The sequence below is a fragment of the Homalodisca vitripennis genome, unplaced genomic scaffold, assembly GCF_021130785.1.
Source record: "Homalodisca vitripennis isolate AUS2020 unplaced genomic scaffold, UT_GWSS_2.1 ScUCBcl_6615;HRSCAF=13911, whole genome shotgun sequence".
NCBI classification, from domain to species: Eukaryota; Metazoa; Arthropoda; class Insecta; order Hemiptera; family Cicadellidae; genus Homalodisca; species Homalodisca vitripennis.
Genome location: NW_025782781.1, coordinates 66,199 through 88,015, shown reverse-complemented (window position 1 = coordinate 88,015; position 21,817 = coordinate 66,199). Strand labels below are relative to the sequence as shown.

At 31.8% G+C, this 21,817-nt stretch overlaps 2 protein-coding genes and 2 non-coding genes across 4 annotated transcripts; all 4 read left to right on the top strand.

Moving 5' to 3' along the window:
- The first annotated feature begins 4,513 nt into the window (after positions 1–4,513).
- LOC124373903 (THO complex subunit 4-like) lies at positions 4,514–10,699 on the top strand. The gene is made up of 5 exons (XM_046832225.1): positions 4,514–4,556; positions 8,999–9,042; positions 9,572–9,719; positions 10,127–10,255; positions 10,581–10,699. Exons 1-5 carry the CDS (start codon positions 4,514–4,516, stop codon positions 10,697–10,699), a joined length of 483 nt encoding a protein of 160 aa, XP_046688181.1.
- Positions 8,521–8,591, top strand: Trnas-uga. The gene has a single exon. It is a non-coding gene; the product is annotated as a tRNA-Ser (tRNA).
- A 4,778-nt stretch (positions 10,700–15,477) lies between the features above and the next one.
- On the top strand, positions 15,478–18,237 carry LOC124373902 (THO complex subunit 4-like). Its single transcript, XM_046832223.1, has 5 exons — positions 15,478–15,520; positions 16,543–16,586; positions 17,111–17,258; positions 17,666–17,794; positions 18,119–18,237. Exons 1-5 carry the CDS (start codon positions 15,478–15,480, stop codon positions 18,235–18,237), a joined length of 483 nt encoding a protein of 160 aa, XP_046688179.1.
- On the top strand, positions 16,063–16,133 carry Trnas-uga. The gene has a single exon. It is a non-coding gene; the product is annotated as a tRNA-Ser (tRNA).
- Positions 18,238–21,817: the final 3,580 nt, after the last annotated feature.

Genomic DNA, 21,817 nt, shown 5'->3' with positions numbered 1-21,817 from the left:
AATTGTCTAGACTATTTTTGTGTAAAAAAACCCTTTGTAGATATGAAATATGATAAAAAGTTTTTAACATGATTGCTGCTGTTGTTCGAACTTTGGTTAGCTTAAGTGAAATATTTGAATGTACATTTTATTGTCCAGATAATTTATTCTATTATTAATAGGTAATCATTGATTTTAATTATTATAGATCACTTTTTAATTAGCATTATAACTTACGTAGAACAATATGTTAAATTTACACATTATATCTACTAAATAACATGTTGTGGCCATTATTATTTACTTAGATTTGTTACATTGCATGTTTTTGTTGATACGGATAATTGATATTAACAGATTTTTAAATAATTATAAGAAATCTGTTACATTTAAAAAACCGAAAATACTTTTGTGTGTGCATATTATTAATGTTCAATAAACTAATAAAATTTATGTTTAAACTACAAATTTGAACCGCAATGAAGTAGTACCTTAATGGAAATATTTTATTTACAGAAAATTATTCTTGACTAGACAACGTGTAGTTTTATTTTAATTTGTTAGTCATGTATTGTTCCTTTATAGGATACGGGTTGTTCTTGAAGTTCGCTAATGGCTTTTTATGTGTGTTTGTAATTGTACGATTATGCGTTTGTTTATTATAGTAACAACTCTTTTGACAGTTTCACAGATTTATTATACATTGTTATGCATGTACATAATTCATTTTATATATACGAACGCTCAGCTAACATGTTAAAAAATACGAAATTCATCGCGTGTATAACTCCACTAAAACATGTATATATGTACATAGAATAATTTTTATTTGTTTCAAATCATATTGTTTTATTTACTGTTTTGACAAAAAATGTATTGTAATAATCCTGTATTTCACAATTTGTTTATTAGATTAAAAGAGGTGTCTCATATTTAGAAAAACTTAATAAATTAAAAAAGGTTTTATCTAAACTGTGTTGTTACTTTTTACCCTTGTGTGTATTTTATATAAGGGTGAGCACTTTCCAATTGATAATATCAGGTATTTTTGAATATTTGAAAATTTATTACTGCTTGTTCTTAAATAGTTTTTCAAACGTAAAAATTTATTTTTAAATTGAAAATTTTATTATTATTCTCATTGTATTATCCAATCTAAAGAAACTGGTACTTATTTTGGGACAAATATAATTGACATCCATAAATAAAAAGTTTTTATTTAAAAAATATGGTTTCTATTTTAAGATATTACGTATTTTAATAAGATATTTATGATAAGATATAAGAAAATTTTAAAGAAATTAAATTATGGTATCCCATTTAATACGCATATTTAGAGTAATATATGAACATTTCTTACCATTAAATAATTCTAAACATCTTGACAAGACATAAATACATTGTACAACCTTGGCTGTTACGAGAACAATATAAAGTTTATGATTAATTTCTATTACTATGCTTGGTTTCAAAATACATTTTAAGACTGTATGGACTCAACAGATACTTTTTAATATTAATTTGTAAAAGTAATGGTTTATTTTATTTTGTTAAGAATAAAAGTTAAATTTAAAAAATTTCATAGTAATTTAGTTTTTTTGGTTGAACATCAGGAAAACCATACAGGGGGTGGAAAAGCCTGTCAGTCTGACCAAAATCTTGAAAAAAGAACATAACTATACATTGCTTAATTTCCACACAATGAACACCAAGTTGGATTATGTTGCATGTCTCACTCCATTGGAATTTAGGATAAATGTGAGCAATCGTTTATATAATGGTTTTATGGGTATCTATGATGGCATTTCTTTGAAGCCCGATAGCGGAAGAACCGTTAGAGCTAGCTTGAATTTGAGAAAAAATCGTTAGTCGGGACTGACATAAGCCCCATCCCGCGAATTTCATGGTAGAAGAATTCCTGATTAAATTAATCCCTCGATCAACTTAATAATCTGATAAAGGTAGTTTTTATTTTGTTTACACTTAACAATTCACCATAGCTGGCCAGTGCAGTATTTTCTCCCAAGCTCTTTACTGCCTAAACCAGAGGTCGTAGAGATAAAACCCGACAGCAGAATCCTACTTCAATTTTAAATTGTATACAAGAAAGTTCCAATTTATTAACCCCCGGTAACACTAACCCCCCATGGGAATTTCCTTGCATGACTAGATAACCTCCTGAGGAAATTAAACCCCCCTGATGTCTTAACCCCCCGTAACATTAACCCCCCTGTGAATTTTCCTGGCATGACTACATTAACTCCTGAGCAAATTAAACCTCCTAAAAAAACTTAAAAATACTGACTTAAGATAGGTATGTATTATATTTATACTAAAAAAAAATCACGATGCTGACCAGTGCAGAACTTTCCTTCCATGCTCTTTACCGACTAAACCAGAGCTCGTAACTCAAATCTGAGGCCACAATCGAAAGTCAAAATTAAATTTCCGACAGGAAAGGTTTAGTGACTTTTTTCTCGTATCTCCAACGGTTAAACCACAAAACGCCCTCAAACTCAAAAGTTTGGTTAAAATTAAACACTCTCCATTTTCCACTTCCTGGCAAACCTAATCTCGGACTGTAGTTGTCGCCAAAACCAGACAAAGCGGTAGCGGCTCCTCGGGGTGTATTGTTCTCATTTGGTTACCCGCGCCGCACCCTTCCTGGAATCTAACGGGACTTATATCTAACCAGTCAAGTGTGTGTGGTACTTTGGGTACAAAGTTAGACAGTAATCTGGAGGGATTTATTGCACAGATGTCATGTCTAAATTTCAGAGTATGTTCACCTACACAAAATATTTTTAACTTAAATTGTTTTTTATAATACGATTAAAGACTAAGTGAACGAGAGACAGTTTTGTCTTGAAAGTATTAGCAACTGCTAAATAAATGCTAGAACACATTTTATGCGTAATTATTTTGTAAAAGTATTTAGGCTGTATTATTTTCAATGTGATTACAGAAGAGCATGACAAGTTTTGGACGTACTACTTGTGTTTTTCCGGAAATTATCAATTTCAATTCGTTTCTTGATACTTTATCGATGTTTTACGCTTCAGAATCACAGCAAAAAATTTATGAAAGACTCTGCTAGACCAAATTCCAGATATTTCTAGATTCTATCCCTCTAAACGGCAGTTGTGATAATAACATTTATACAAGGTTTTTAAAAGTTAAAAAGTAACTCTGTTTGTTGTTGATATCCACATTACTGTATTGACTGAGCACTGCGTACTTAATTATTTGCCATAACGTATTGTTAAAAATATAATTTTCTTTGAATTTAAAATTTCTTATCTGAATAAATTTAACGCTCATCAGTTATTTTAAAAAAATTATAAATAATAAAATCACCAAACTTACTATTTGTAAACTAATATTTTAAACAGATTATAATAATAGTTTTAATTATATTAGGATAGCTATGCAGCTAAAACAATAGTTTTTACTGAGTAATTAATAACATTAACAAGATATTTCAATTAATAAGATATGTTAGCTGTAGTGAAGCTGTAAAGACCAGTAGGGTGTAGCCCGAAGAAGTATTTTTTAAATATGAATACATCTTTATGTTAAGCAAGGGGCCTTAATAATGTGTATATACAATCGGTTAGACATACACGGACATACTGTTATAATTTTTTAATAGTATAACGCTTTAATATTATTATTAACCATCACGAGATTTTAGCGAATGGGACTGTAATGGTTCCATAGTGGCAATATTGACATTATATTGTCGTTAAACACGTACTCTTTGATAAACAGTGCATATGGTACGTAAGGCAACACTACCACCAATATTAATTTACCATTTCTACCAGAGAATAGTCCTGTTTTGTATATTGAAATTATTATATATTTTATTATTTATTATATATATATATATATATATATATATATATATATATATATATATATATATATATATATATATTTATCAAACAGAGATAAATTTAAAATAATATGTACTATTTGTGATTTTTTAAACGAATTAAATTACATTTATTAAACTAGATCAAATGGAGAATAAATAGATTTTATATTCTGATATTTTTTTACAATATCAACCTTTATAACTTACGGTCCCCAGTTTTCTTAAATTTTTCATGAGTACAAAAAAATTGCCTATCAAGTAGGAATAAATAATATGACCACTACATTAACACATTTATAATTATGTAGTAGAATAATTAGTTTATTTGCTATAATAATCTACAAACTATATAACACAAAAATACCATGCAATAGCAATGTCCACCACCACAGATCTCTATGTGCACGGGTGGAGGGGGAAAACTGGTTTTTCTCGATGCGTGACGTCACGGCTGGGATGCGCGCGCCATCTTGTCTTCTAGTTCCCGCCACTCAACTCCATTTCCTTCATACGTTGCTTGGAACTCGTCTGAGTAAGTTCTTGTGCTGATAGGTCGTTGTTGGCTGCCTTTAAGATTTGATTGTTTTTTGTGCGTTAGATATTAGAATACTGTTCAAGTTATTGTATTGTTATCAGGATATTGTTTATATAGTGATGGATAAGTTAGAAATGAGTTTGGACGACATAATTAAACAGAGCGAGGAATTTAAGAACAACGCCAGTGGTGGTGGAGGACCCATGAGAAGCAAGAGAGGTAGATTTAGTTCAGCAGCGAGAACTCCCTATTTATTTATTTATTTATTTATTTCAACGGTAAACCATTTTGTACAACATAACTTATAACAAAGTTGGCAGCTATCCATAACCAAGCATTTTTACTTAACATTAATCAAAACAACAAAATCAAAACACAATCAGAGAAAAATAACAATAATAACATAAAGGATTATGGTGATTTAAATAAGGTTTATGATGAGTGTAATGATATCCATGGAATCTGAACAACAATAATTATTGCAAGTTAACAACAATAATAATATAATAATAAGTAAAGAGTCTGGGCGAGATAATAATAAAAGTCGCAGCTAAATAACAAAAATTATATAACAATAATACACGTATAGAATCTGAACACAATAATAATAACAACGGAAACAGCTAACAACAAAAGTTTATATAATAATAATGGCGAGTTACATTATGGTCTATAGTGAGATGATATTTATATAATCTGAACAACAGTAATAACATGTATAAATCTGACACAATAATAATAACAACAGAAACAGCTAAACAACAAAAATTATATAGTAAAAATAATAATGGTGGGTTACTTTAGGGTCAATATATATGTCTGAACAACAGTAATAACATGTATAAATCTGACACAATAATAATAACAACAGAAACAGCTAAACAACAAAATTATATAATAAAAATAATAATGGTGGGTTACTTTAGGGTCAATATATATATATATATATATATATATAGGAATCTGGACAACAATAATAACACGTATATAATATGAACACAATAATAATAACAGTAAACAGCTAAACAACAACAAATTAAGAACTAGTTGCCCGTCATAGTAGCTTCCCCAAGCACGATCGAAATGACTGATAAGAGGATCCAAAAAATTCCACACCACCTGAAACCTCATTACCTTCTCTCATAAGTCTGGGAATACAGCTGTGGTAGCTGTAAAGAGAAGGAAGTGCCCTCTTGAAAAAAGATGTCCCCGGAACGAGTGGATGTCGGAATTCGAAACTCGAGAAGAGAGAGAAGACGAGGGCAGTCTAGAGCACCGTTAACAATCTTATGAAGAATCAAGATGTCCGCCATCCTTCTTCTAGTCGCCAAATGTGGAAAGGCCAAGGAGATCCTCAAACAGTCAAACAGGCGTCTCCAGGAACTGATAGCCAAGACGCAGTCCGATGAGCCTCAAGAATCCTGATCTGCACCCGCTCAAGAGTATCAATGTGCCCTGTCAGGTAGGGACAACCAAACAACAGATGAAAATTTCTTAGGATCGGACGCACTAAGGTTTTTTGAACAGTGTTGTCAATGTAGTTGGGGATTTTGAAAGTCTTTCGATGTTCTGCATAGGAATCCCATTAGTGAATTGGCCTTGCTGCATATGCATGAGATATGATTCCACGGACTGAGATCATGAGACATAACGACCCCAAGGTCTTAAAACTGCAGACTTTATTTAGTGAGGAGCCGAAAGAGAGTGTAGTTGAATACAGTGGGGTGAGTCCAGCCGGGAGTACGTGAGTACAGCACTTTTATCAGCATTCAGGTCCCACCCCATTCCGCTGACACCAGGCTACGATATGATCTAAAGTATCCTGTAGTCGCTGACAGTCCTCAGGAGAGTTCACTTCGACAAATATCTTGATGTCATCAGCGAACATGAGACAACCCGTAGAGATAACTTTCGCAGATATCATTAATGAAAAGACTGAAAAGGAGAGGAGCCAAATGCGAGCCCTGCGGAACACCAGACGGGGCTGGAAAACATTTCAGAGTAAGAGCCGGCAAACTTCACAATCATTCCCCGATTAGTCAGGTAACTTGACAGCCACTCCAGTAGAGATCCCGTTATACCATAGCCTCTCAGTTTAGAAATGAGAAGATTGTGGTTGACTCTATCAAACGCCTTTGAGAAGTCGAGCAGTATGCAATCCGACCTGCCTCCGCCTGGAAAATGCAGATGTGACATAGTTATGTAGCACCAGGAGATTGGTAGAGGTCGATCGACCACTTCTAAAGCCATGCTGTTCCTCGGCGATTACATGCTTGAGATCAAATGCAAAGTTTATCCACCACAAGGCCTCTCAAAAACCTTTGCAAGCACCCGGACTTGAATGGCTATCGGCCTATAATTGGTTACATTGGATCGCTCACCAGATTTGAAAATAGGAGGGTGATGAAACTAATCTTCAGATTTGCAGGGAAGGTGCCACTGGCGAGCAGTGTATTGAAAAAAATTGAGAGATGTGGGGCCAAAACTGGACTGCAGTACTTGATCACCGCAGGAGGTTTAGAGAGTCCGGACCCATTCCCTTTATAGGGATCAAGGGCTTTAAGTTTTGATTCCACTTGTTGAGCAGTTAAAACGAGGCTATTGTAGGTTGACAGAAGTTCTAAAGTCAAAGTCAGATGATGGGAGTGACATGTTGGTATAGGACTGACGAAAAGTAATCAGCAAATAGCTCGCATTGGCCGCTAGGTTCATCCACTTCAACATCATTATACACCAGGTTCGATGTGATGTTTGCTTTTCTTCAGATTGTTGATGTGTGCCCAAAAAACCTTAATGTTATTAGGAATGGCGGACTCCACATAGTTTGTATAGTCACGATAGCACTCACCAGCCAACTGCCTTGCACCGATTTCTAAGTTTTTCTAAAAAAATAATCGTATAAGGAGAGATCACCAGTCTCTTTGAAACGCCTATGGACAGTTTTTCTTCTCGATCACCAGGCGCCTGAGCTCAGCAGTAAACCACTTGGGAAAGGTTGATCTTTTGGAGTTCCTAATGGGAGAGTTTAAGCTTGATAACATCGGCAAGGTTCCTACAGAATATAGTGAAGTGTTCTTCAGCTTTAGTGGAATCAACCGTTGGGTAAGACAATCCCTGGATCCAGGCAAAGACGGCATCCAAGTTGCATCGTCTGAAGTTGTGACTTGAGCAAGGTTCGAATTGGTCTTCGCACAATTGAGGTTTGATTGAAAAATTTAATGGTGGCGGTGATTTAATTCCTCGGGGATTATCACATCATCAGCTGGGCTTACTATCGTGTCAGTAAAAGGAGTAAAAATTAGGTCAAGAATAACACCTCGGTGATTTACAATCCTGTTGTGCTGATAAAGCTGAAGCAGTTCTGCCAAGCCAACAAGACTTTGAGAGGCGCCTGCTGAGCGAACAGGAAGACGTATCTTTCCAGTTTGTGTCAGGTTGATTGAAATCACCAAGAATAACAAAGTTATCGATTGCAGGATTGGATGAGGCCACATCTATTACGGCATCACAAAAGCGTTCATATTTGGAAATAGGCATGTTAGGGGGAATATAGGCTGCACACAGAATGAGAGGGAATGCCTTAGTAAGAACCTTCACGAAGACGCACTCAAACATCATCACAGAAGTATTTAGTTGGGCGCAAAGAACTACTTCTCAAGTAAGTACACCTATTCTCAAGTAAGTACACTTTGTATGTAACAGATTATTTAGAAAGAATTACTAGACTACCTTCCTATTTATATATGTATCCGTAATCAATTAAGAAAATTTTAACGTTTAAGACTAAGTGTGATAAATATTAGGCTTAAATATAGAAATAAAATATTTTGAAGTCTTGGCGAGTCGTAAATAAAAATAGATAGGGCTACGTTAATAGCAAATTTGTTTTAGTTCGGTTGACAAAATTTGTTTTTATTATTATGTTTTACTTGTTAGGCTTTAAATAAAGTAAATTATTAAATATTAAACTATTGTCTCTACGTTTTATAATGATATTATTAGCCTAAACTAAAACAGTGGTTTTAGCACAATACAGTTGTGCTATAGGCGTAGATATTTCCTATTTTTTCAGTCGAGCAGATAGCGTATTGGCCAAATACAAAATAATTGAATCGTAAAATGTAAAGGCTCTGTGGTGTAATGGTAGCACATTCACCCTGAAAGTGAGAGATCCGGGTTCGAGTCCCGGCGGAGCAGGTACTCTTTGCGATTCAATGTTTATTGGAAAAAATTAAATTAGGCTATTGCCATTTACACAAATTTGATTAATGTATATATATATATATATATATTTATACCTGTAAATTTACCTGTATACATACACAGGAATATTTAAAAGGTTTTTCAAAAGAATGGGATACTATAGTTGAGGTTATATCCATTAAATAGTTTAACTTTTGTCTATCTTAAATTTTAGTGCTTATAGATGCTTTTCAAACAATGGAAATTTTTTTAAAATAATTCACGGTTTTATTCGTGTATTTACTTTCAGCCTCCTGACGATAGCAACAGCCGTTGGCAGCATGATCTGTATAATGGCCGGACTCTCTACAACAGCAGGGGAGCAGGAGGTCTAAGCATGACAGGAGGTGGTGCAACACTAGTCGTCTCAAACCTGGACTATGGAGTATCAAATTCAGACATGCAGGTAAAAAAAGTTTTATATTTCATATCCGAATACAATTTGTTTTTAAATTCGTGTGTGTGTAAATATTTTACTCTGCTAAATGCTGTAAACGAATTAAGATATAGCTGGTCAAAACAAAAGAATATTATTGTTGTATACTATTGTTGCAACTTTAAACAAAATTTAAAATTAAAGGCGTATATGTTAGATTATTTGTTATATAGGCCCCAATTATTACATTATATAGCCTATACATTCATATTCATACTATCTTTATACTAATAATACGTCAAATTACATTATACCAAGGCTTAGTAAAAGTACCAATAAGTAGCTTTTTTACACCAGACATTTGAGTTTCTTCTTTATTCTTGTAAAAGTAGATTTTAAATTACAGCTTTATGTAAATTAAAATACATTTGTGTTCATAAAGTATAATAATTTTTAAACCTCTCAATAATTTTATTAATTTTTATGGTGCATTCACAAGAACACATGCACATATTTATATTATTGTTCGTAGTTTTAATAGTTAATACCTTTTTTCCAGAAACTCTTCTCAGAATCTGGTCCTCTACACAGTGCAACGGTTAATTATGACAAGTCTGGTCGCTCCATGGGTTCAGCGTACGTCGTATTTCACCGAAAAGCAGATGCAGTCAAAGCTATGAAACAGTACAACAGCGTTCCTTTAGATGGTGAGTACAGTATGTATAACAGTTAGTTTCATGCTATAATGGGTAGGGAATCAAAGAAAAACCATTTATAAACATTTACTACCGTTGTATTACAAGAAACGCTATACATTTCTCGGATTTGGATATCCTCTTTCTCTTTTTAATTTGTTTAAAGTTCACTTGTAACACAATGAATACATATTATTTAATTTGAACAAAAAGGCTTAAGGCCAATAAGTTATCATCCATAAAAACGTTGATAATTTGGTTAATTACGTGCTGAAGATATGTGTCTAACGCAATCCTTCTCGTGTCAAATCCTGTTTGCATGTTATTATTCACACTGCCTTAAAGTAGTGGATAACATAATCACCGAATATCTTTATTACGTTATAAACCCGTTTACATATTGTGTTGCATATTTACAGGTCGACCCATGCAGATTGAAATAACCACGTCTGATGTTGCCGTTATGAAGGAGCAAGCCAACCGAGTCAGAGAAGGCTTCGCCCGCAGGCCTAGTGCTAGACGTTTTGGCCGCAAAGATGGTGGACGAGGTGAGAAAATTCTTTTAATTAAAATCTTTTTACTTTGACCTTCTACTATTCTATATTGGTATGAAGGGGATAGGTTTCCGTATAACTAATGAAAACTACGGTAGGTAATTATTAAAAATATGGATTTACTTGTATATAAAAGAATTAATGATTGGGAAAAAAAAAACTTTAAGATGTAAATTTGTCTTGTCCTTGATGACAAATTCACTCATTTCATCATTCTCATATTAAAGTTGTGTTCCCTTAAAATAATAAATAACTGTATTGAAGTTAATGCGAATTACATCAATAGAAGTTCGCTCAAGTTTGATATTTCCTGTTGCAGGTTTCAAAAGAGGTGGTCATGGCGACGAAAGAGGTGATGGACGAGGAACGAAAAATAAAATCCCAACTGCAGCAGAGTTAGATGCGGAATTAGATGCGTACATCAGCGAAAGAAAGTAATGTAATCTGAACGTAAATGAAGTCTATATATTGTTAATACAAACATGTACAATTTATAGATGTTATTACCAATTTAGTCGACATATTTGTAGTTATAACATGCAAATAGAGGTTATATATGTACATTTGACAACACTATGTCAATAAATAACTCAATTTTGTTAGCTTATCATTAATTTGTTGAATTTTACTCTACATCGGTGGATTGAAAAAATGTGCAATCAGTTCAAATTCAAAATCCCGTTTTGTTGCTTATGGTTTAAATATCATTTTCCGAAATTATTATTAATTATAGCAGTCTGAAAGTATATTTTTTATGTATATATACACTTGTTAAATGAGATATAATTGTCTAGACTATTTTTGTGTAAAAAACCTTGTAGATATAAAATATGATAAAAAGTTTTTAACATGATTGCTGTTGTTCGAACTTTGGTTAGCTTAAGTGAAATATTTGAATGTACATTTTATTGTCCAGATAATTTATTCTATTATTAATAGGTAATAATTGATTTTAATTATTATAGATCACTTTTTAATTAGCATTATAACTTACGTAGAACAATATGTTAAATTTACACATTATATCTACTAAATAACATGTTGTGGCCATTATTATTTACTTAGATTTGTTACATTGCATGTTTTTGTTGATACGGATAATTGATATTAACAGATTTTTAAATAATTATAAGAAATCTGTTACATTTAAAAAACCGAAAATACTTTTGTGTGTGCATATTATAATGTTCAATAACTAATAAAATTTATGTTTAAACTACAATTTGAACCGCAATGAAGTAGTACCTTAATGGAAATATTTTATTTACAGAAAAATTATCTTGACTAGACAACGTGTAGTTTTATTTTATTTGTTAGTCATGTATTGTTCCTTTATAGGATACGGGTTGTTCTTGAAGTTCGCTAATGGCTTTTTATGTGTGTTTGTAATTGTACGATTATGCGTTTGTTTATTATAGTAACAACTCTTTTGACAGTTCAAGATTTATTATACATTGTTATGCATGTACATATTTCATTTTATATATACGAACGCTCAGCTAACATGTTAAAAATACGAAATTCATCGCGTGTATAACTCCACTAAAACATGTATATATGTACATAGAATAATTTTTATTTGTTTCAAATCATATTGTTTTATTTACTGTTTTGACAAAAAATGTATTGTAATAATCCTGTATTTCACAATTTGTTATTAGATTAAAAGAGGTGTCTCATATTTAGAAAAACTTAATAAATTAAAAAAGGTTTTATCTAAACTGTGTTGTTACTTTTACCTTGTGTGTATTTTATATAAGGGGTGAGCACTTTCCAATTGATAATATCAGGTATTTTTGAAATTTGAAAATTTATTACTGCTTGTTCTTAAATAGTTTTTCAAACGTAAAAATTTATTTTTAAATTGAAAATTTTATTATTATTCTCATTGTATTATCCAATCTAAAGAACTGGTACTTATTTTGGGACAAATATAATTGACATCATAAATAAAAAGTTTTATTTAAAAATATGGTTCTATTTTAAGATATTACGTATTTTAATAAGATATTATGATAAGATATAAGAAAATTTTAAAGAAATTAAATTATGGTATCCATTTAATACGCATATTGAGAGTAATATATGAAAATTTCATACCATTAAATAATTCTAAACATCTTGACAAGACATAAATACGTTGTACAACCTTGGCTGTTACGAGAACAATATAAAGTTTATGATTAATTTCTATTACTATGCTTGGTTCAAAATACATTTTAAGACTGTATGGACTCAACAGATACTTTTTAATATTATTTGTAAAGTAATGGTTATTTTATTTTGTTAAGATAAAAGTTAAATTTAAAAAATTTCATAGTAATTTAGTTTTTTGGTTGAACATCAGGAAAACCATACAGGGGGTGGAAAAGCCTGTCAGTCTAACAAAATCTTGAAAAAAGAAGATAACTATACATTGCTTAATTTCCACACAATGAACATCAAGTTGGATTATGTTGCATGTCTCACTCCATGGAATTTGGATAAATGTGAGCAATCGTTTATATAATGGTTTTATGGGTATCTATGATGGCATTTCTTTGAAGCCCGATAGCGGGAGAACGGTTAGAGCTAGCTTGAATTTGAGAAAAAATCGTTAGTCGGGACTGACATAAGCCCCATCCCGCGAATTTCATGGTAGAAGAATTCCTGATTAAATTAAACCCCCGATCAACTTAATAATCTGATAAAGGTAGTTTTTATTTTGTTTACACTTAACAATTCACCATAGCTGGCCAGTGCAGTATTTTCTCCCAAGCTCTTTACTGCCTAAACCAGAGGTCGTAGATAAAACCCGACAGCAGAATCCTACTTCAATTTTAAATTGTATACAAGAAAGTTCCAATTTATTAACCCCCGGTAACACTAACCCCCCATGGGAATTTCCTTGCATGACTAGATAACCTCCTGAGGAAATTAAACCCCCCTGATGTCTTAACCCCCCGTAACATTAACCCCCCTGTGAATTTCCTGGCATGACTACATTAACTCCTGAGCAAATTAAACCTCCTAAAAAAACTTAAAAATACTGACTTAAGATAGGTATGTATTATATTTATACTAAAAAAAATCACGATGCTGACCAGTGCAGACTTTCCTTCCATGCTCTTTACCGACTAAACCAGAGCTCGTAACTCAAATCTGAGGCCACAATCGAAAGTCAAAATTAAATTTCCGACAGGAAAGGTTCAGTGACTTTTTCTCGTATCTCCAACGGTTAAACCACAAAACGCCCTCAAACTCAAAAGTTTGGTTAAAATTAAACACTCCATTTTCCACTTCCTGGCAAACCTAATCTCGGACTGTAGTTGTCGCCAAAACCAGACAAAGCGGTAGCGGCTCCTCGGGGTGTATTGTTCTCATTTGGTTACCGCGCCGCACCCTTCCTGGAATCTAACGGGACTTATATCTAACCAGTCAAGTGTGTGTGGTACTTTGGGTACAAAGTTAGACAGTAATCTGGAGGGATTTATTGCACAGATGTCATGTCTAAATTTCAGAGTATGTTCACCTACACAAAATATTTTTAACTTAAATTGTTTTTTATAATACGATTAAAGACTAAGTGAACGAGAGACAGTTTTGTCTTGAAAGTATTAGCAACTGCTAAATAAATGCTAGAACACATTTTATGCGTAATTATTTTGTAAAAGTATTTAGGCTGTATTATTTTCAATGTGATTACAGAAGAGCATGACAAGTTTGGACGTACTACTACTTGTGTTTTCCGGAAATTATCAATTTCAATTCGTTTCTTGATACTTTATCGATGTTTTACGCTTCAGAATCACAGCAACAAATTTATGAAAGACTCTGCTAGACCAAATTCCAGATATTTCTAGATTCTATCCCTCTAAACGGCAGTTGTGATAATAACATTTATACAAGGTTTTTTAAAAGTTAAAAAGTAACTCTGTTTGTTGTTGATATCCACATTACTGTATTGACTGAGCACTGCGTACTTAATTATTTGCCATAACGTATTGTTAAAAATATAATTTTCTTTGAATTTAAAATTTCTTATCTGAATAAATTTAACGCTCATCAGTTATTTTAAAGAAATTATAAATAATAAAATCACCAAACTTACTATTTGTAAACTAATATTTTAAACAGATTATAATAATAGTTTAATTATATTAGGATAGCTATGCAGCTAAAACAATAGTTTTACTGAGTAATTAATAACATTAACAGGATATTTCAATTAATAAGATATGTTAGCTGTAGTGAAGCTGTAAAGACCAGTAGGGTGTAGCCCGAAGAAGTATTTTTTAAATATGAATACATCTTTATGTTAAGCAAGGGGCCTTAATAATGTGTATATACAATCGGTTAGACATACACGGACATACTGTTATAATTTTTTAATAGTATACGCTTTAATATTATTATTAACCATCACGAGATTTTAGCGAATGGGACTGTAATGGTTCCATAGTGGCAATATTGACATTATATTGTCGTTAAACACGTACTCTTTGATAAACAGTGCATATGGTACGTAAGGCAACACTACCACCAATATTAATTTACCATTTCTACCAGAGAATAGTCCTGTTTTGTATATTGAAATTATTATATATTTTATTATTTATTATATATATATATATATATATATATATTTATCAAACAGAGATAAATTTAAAATAATATGTACTATTTGTGATTTTTAAACGAATTAAATTACATTTATTAAACTAGATCAAATGGAGAATAAATAGATTTTATATTCTGATATTTTTTACAATATCAACCTTTATAACTTACGGTCCCCAGTTTTCTTAAATTTTTCATGAGTACAAAAAAATTGCCTATCAAGTAGGAATAAATAATATGACCACTACATTAACACATTTATAATTATGTAGTAGAATAATTAGTTTATTTGCTATAATAATCTACAAACTATATAACACAAAAATACCATGCAATAGCAATGTCCACCACCACAGATCTCTATGTGCACGGGTGGAGGGGGAAAACTGGTTTTTCTCGATGCGTGACGTCACGGCTGGGATGCGCGCGCCATCTTGTCTTCTAGTTCCCGCCACTCAACTCCATTTCCTTCATACGTTGCTTGGAACTCGTCTGAGTAAGTTCTTGTGCTGATAGGTCGTTGTTGGCTGCCTTTAAGATTTGATTGTTTTTGTGCGTTAGATATTAGAATACTGTTCAAGTTATTGTATTGTTATCAGGATATTGTTTATATAGTGATGGATAAGTTAGAAATGAGTTTGGACGACATAATTAAACAGAGCGAGGAATTTAAGAACAACGCCAGTGGTGGTGGAGGACCCATGAGAAGCAAGAGAGGTAGATTTAGTTCAGCAGCGAGAACTCCCTATTCTCAAGTAAGTACACTTTGTATGTAACAGATTATTTAGAAAGAATTACTAGACTACCTTCCTATTTATATATGTATCCGTAATCAATTAAGAAAATTTTAACGTTTAAGACTAAGTGTGATAAATATTAGGCTTAAATATAGAAATAAAATATTTTGAAGTCTTGGCGAGTCGTAAATAAAAATAGATAGGGCTACGTTAATAGCAAATTTGTTTTAGTTCGGTTGACAAAATTTGTTTTTATTATTATGTTTTACTTGTTAGGCTTTAAATAAAGTAAATTATTAAATATTAAACTATTGTCTCTACGTTTTATAATGATATTATTAGCCTAAACTAAAACAGTGGTTTTAGCACAATACAGTTGTGCTATAGGCGTAGATATTCCTATTTTTTCAGTCGAGCAGATAGCGTATTGGCCAAATACAAAATAATTGAATCGTAAAATGTAAAGGCTCTGTGGTGTAATGGTAGCACATTCACCCTGAAAGTGAGAGATCCGGGTTCGAGTCCCGGCGGAGCAGGTACTCTTTGCGATTCAATGTTTATTGGAAAAAATTAAATTAGGCTATTGCCATTTACACAAATTTGATTAATGTATATATATATATATATATATATATATATACCTGTAAATTTACCTGTATACATACACAGGAATATTTAAAGGTTTTTCAAAAGAATGGGATACTATAGTTGAGGTTATATCCATTAAATAGTTTAACTTTTGTCTATCTTAAATTTTAGTGCTTATAGATGCTTTTCAAACAATGGAAATTTTTTTAAATAATTCACGGTTTTATTCGTGTATTTACTTTCAGCCTCCTGACGATAGCAACAGCCGTTGGCAGCATGATCTGTATAATGGCCGGACTCTCTACAACAGCAGGGGAGCAGGAGGTCTAAGCATGACAGGAGGTGGTGCAACACTAGTCGTCTCAAACCTGGACTATGGAGTATCAAATTCAGACATGCAGGTAAAAAAAGTTTTATATTTCATATCCGAATACAATTTGTTTTTAAATTCGTGTGTGTGTAAATATTTTACTCTGCTAAATGCTGTAAACGAATTAAGATATAGCTGGTCAAAACAAAAGAATATTATTGTTGTATACTATTGTTGCAACTTTAAACAAAATTTAAAATTAAAGGCGTATATGTTAGATTATTTGTTATATAGGCCCCAATTATTACATTATATATACATTCATATTCATACTATCTTTATACTAATAATACGTCAAATTACATTATACCAAGGCTTAGTAAAAGTACCAATAAGTAGCTTTTTTACACCAGACATTTGAGTTTCTTCTTTATTCTTGTAAAAGTAGATTTTAAATTACAGCTTTATGTAAATTAAAATACATTTGTGTTCATAAAGTATAATAATTTTTAAACCTCTCAATAATTTTATTAATTTTTATGGTGCATTCACAAGAACACATGCACATATTTATATTATTGTTCGTAGTTTTAATAGTTAATACCTTTTTTCCAGAAACTCTTCTCAGAATCTGGTCCTCTACACAGTGCAACGGTTAATTATGACAAGTCTGGTCGCTCCATGGGTTCAGCGTACGTCGTATTTCACCGAAAAGCAGATGCAGTCAAAGCTATGAAACAGTACAACAGCGTTCCTTTAGATGGTGAGTACAGTATGTATAACAGTTAGTTTCATGCTATAATGGGTAGGGAATCAAAGAAAAACCATTTATAAACATTTACTACCGTTGTATTACAAGAAACGCTATACATTTCTCGGATTTGGATATCCTCTTTCTCTTTTTAATTTGTTTAAAGTTCACTTGTAACACAATGAATACATATTATTTAATTTGAACAAAAAGGCTTAAGGCCAATAAGTTATCATCCATAAAAACGTTGATAATTTGGTTAATTACGTGCTGAAGATATGTGTCTAACGCAATCCTTCTCGTGTCAAATCCTGTTTGCATGTTATTATTCACACTGCCTTAAAGTAGTGGATAACATAATCACCGAATATCTTTATTACGTTATAAACCCGTTTACATATTGTGTTGCATATTTACAGGTCGACCCATGCAGATTGAAATAACCACGTCTGATGTTGCCGTTATGAAGGAGCAAGCCAACCGAGTCAGAGAAGGCTTCGCCCGCAGGCCTAGTGCTAGACGTTTTGGCCGCAAAGATGGTGGACGAGGTGAGAAAATTCTTTTAATTAAAATCTTTTTACTTTGACCTTCTACTATTCTATATTGGTATGAAGGGGATAGGTTTCCGTATAACTAATGAAAACTACGGTAGGTAATTATTAAAAATATGGATTTACTTGTATATAAAAGAATTAATGATTGGGAAAAAAAAACTTTAAGATGTAAATTTGTCTTGTCCTTGATGACAAATTCACTCATTTCATCATTCTCATATTAAAGTTGTGTTCCCTTAAAATAATAAATAACTGTATTGAAGTTAATGCGAATTACATCAATAGAAGTTCGCTCAAGTTTGATATTTCCTGTTGCAGGTTTCAAAAGAGGTGGTCATGGCGACGAAAGAGGTGATGGACGAGGAACGAAAAATAAAATCCCAACTGCAGCAGAGTTAGATGCGGAATTAGATGCGTACATCAGCGAAAGAAAGTAATGTAATCTGAACGTAAATGAAGTCTATATATTGTTAATACAAACATGTACAATTTATAGATGTTATTACCAATTTAGTCGACATATTTGTAGTTATAACATGCAAATAGAGGTTATATATGTACATTTGACAACACTATGTCAATAAATAACTCAATTTTGTTAGCTTATCATTAATTTGTTGAATTTTACTCTACATCGGTGGATTGAAAAAATGTGCAATCAGTTCAAATTCAAAATCCCGTTTTGTTGCTTATGGTTTAAATATCATTTTCCGAAATTATTATTAATTATAGCAGTCTGAAAGTATATTTTTTATGTATATATACACTTGTTAAATGAGATATAATTGTCTAGACTATTTTTGTGTAAAAAACCTTGTAGATATAAAATATGATAAAAAGTTTTTAACATGATTGCTGTTGTTCGAACTTTGGTTAGCTTAAGTGAAATATTTGAATGTACATTTTATTGTCCAGATAATTTATTCTATTATTAATAGGTAATAATTGATTTTAATTATTATAGATCACTTTTTAATTAGCATTATAACTTACGTAGAACAATATGTTAAATTTACACATTATATCTACTAAATAACATGTTGTGGCCATTATTATTTACTTAGATTTGTTACATTGCATGTTTTTGTTGATACGGATAATTGATATTAACAGATTTTTAAATAATTATAAGAAATCTGTTACATTTAAAAAACCGAAAATACTTTTGTGTGTGCATATTATAATGTTCAATAACTAATAAAATTTATGTTTAAACTACAATTTGAACCGCAATGAAGTAGTACCTTAATGGAAATATTTTATTTACAGAAAATTATCTTGACTAGACAACGTGTAGTTTTATTTTATTTGTTAGTCATGTATTGTTCCTTTATAGGATACGGGTTGTTCTTGAAGTTCGCTAATGGCTTTTTATGTGTGTTTGTAATTGTACGATTATGCGTTTGTTTATTATAGTAACAACTCTTTTGACAGTTCAAGATTTATTATACATTGTTATGCATGTACATATTTCATTTTATATATACGAACGCTCAGCTAACATGTTAAAAATACGAAATTCATCGCGTGTATAACTCCACTAAAACATGTATATATGTACATAGAATAATTTTTATTTGTTTCAAATCATATTGTTTTATTTACTGTTTTGACAAAAAATGTATTGTAATAATCCTGTATTTCACAATTTGTTATTAGATTAAAAGAGGTGTCTCATATTTAGAAAAACTTAATAAATTAAAAAAGGTTTTATCTAAACTGTGTTGTTACTTTTACCTTGTGTGTATTTTATATAAGGGGTGAGCACTTTCCAATTGATAATATCAGGTATTTTTGAAATTTGAAAATTTATTACTGCTTGTTCTTAAATAGTTTTTCAAACGTAAAAATTTATTTTTAAATTGAAAATTTTATTATTATTCTCATTGTATTATCCAATCTAAAGAACTGGTACTTATTTTGGGACAAATATAATTGACATCATAAATAAAAAGTTTTATTTAAAAATATGGTTCTATTTTAAGATATTACGTATTTTAATAAGATATTATGATAAGATATAAGAAAATTTTAAAGAAATTAAATTATGGTATCCATTTAATACGCATATTGAGAGTAATATATGAACATTTCTTACCATTAAATAATTCTAAACATCTTGACAAGACATAAATACATTGTACAACCTTGGCTGTTACGAGAACAATATAAAGTTTATGATTAATTTCTATTACTATGCTTGGTTCAAAATACATTTTAAGACTGTATGGACTCAACAGATACTTTTTAATATTATTTGTAAAGTAATGGTTATTTTATTTTGTTAAGATAAAAGTTAAATTTAAAAAATTTCATAGTAATTTAGTTTTTTGGTTGAACATCAGGAAAAACCATACAGGGGGTGGAAAAGCCTGTCAGTCTAACAAAATCTTGAAAAAAGAACATAACTATACATTGCTTAATTTCCACACAATGAACATCAAGTTGGATTATGTTGCATGTCTCACTCCATGGAATTTGGATAAATGTGAGCAATCGTTTATATAATGGTTTTATGGGTATCTATGATGGCATTTCTTTGAAGCCCGATAGCGGGAGAAACGGTTAGAGCTAGCTTGAATTTGAGAAAAAATCGTTAGTCGGGACTGACATAAGCCCCATCCCGCGAATTTCATGGTAGAAGAATTCCTGATTAAATTAAACCCCCGATCAACTTAATAATCTGATAAAGGTAGTTTTTATTTTGTTTACACTTAACAATTCACCATAGCTGGCCAGTGCAGTATTTTCTCCCAAGCTCTTTACTGCCTAAACCAGAGGTCGTAGATAAAACCCGACAGCAGAATCCTACTTCAATTTTAAATTGTATACAAGAAAGTTCCAATTTATTAACCCCCGGTAACACTAACCCCCCATGGGAATTTCCTTGCATGACTAGATAACCTCCTGAGGAAATTAAACCCCCCTGATGTCTTAACCCCCCGTAACATTAACCCCCCTGTGAATTTCCTGGCATGACTACATTAACTCCTGAGCAAATTAAACCTCCTAAAAAAACTTAAAAATACTGACTTAAGATAGGTATGTATTATATTTATACTAAAAAAAATCACGATGCTGACCAGTGCAGACTTTCCTTCCATGCTCTTTACCGACTAAACCAGAGCTCGTAACTCAAATCTGAGGCCACAATCGAAAGTCAAAATTAAATTTCCGACAGGAAAGGTTCAGTGACTTTTTCTCGTATCTCCAACGGTTAAACCACAAAACGCCCTCAAACTCAAAAGTTTGGTTAAAATTAAACACTCCATTTTCCACTTCCTGGCAAACCTAATCTCGGACTGTAGTTGTCGCCAAAACCAGACAAAGCGGTAGCGGCTCCTCGGGGTGTATTGTTCTCATTTGGTTACCGCGCCGCACCCTTCCTGGAATCTAACGGGACTTATATCTAACCAGTCAAGTGTGTGTGGTACTTTGGGTACAAAGTTAGACAGTAATCTGGAGGGATTTATTGCACAGATGTCATGTCTAAATTTCAGAGTATGTTCACCTACACAAAATATTTTTAACTTAAATTGTTTTTTATAATACGATTAAAGACTAAGTGAACGAGAGACAGTTTTGTCTTGAAAGTATTAGCAACTGCTAAATAAATGCTAGAACACATTTTATGCGTAATTATTTTGTAAAAGTATTTAGGCTGTATTATTTTCAATGTGATTACAGAAGAGCATGACAAGTTTGGACGTACTACTTGTGTTTTCCGGAAATTATCAATTTCAATTCGTTTCTTGATACTTTATCGATGTTTTACGCTTCAGAATCACAGCAACAAATTTATGAAAGACTCTGCTAGACCAAATTCCAGATATTTCTAGATTCTATCCCTCTAAACGGCAGTTGTGATAATAACATTTATACAAGGTTTTTAAAAGTTAAAAAGTAACTCTGTTTGTTGTTGATATCCACATTACTGTATTGACTGAGCACTGCGTACTTAATTATTTGCCATAACGTATTGTTAAAAATATAATTTTCTTTGAATTTAAAATTTCT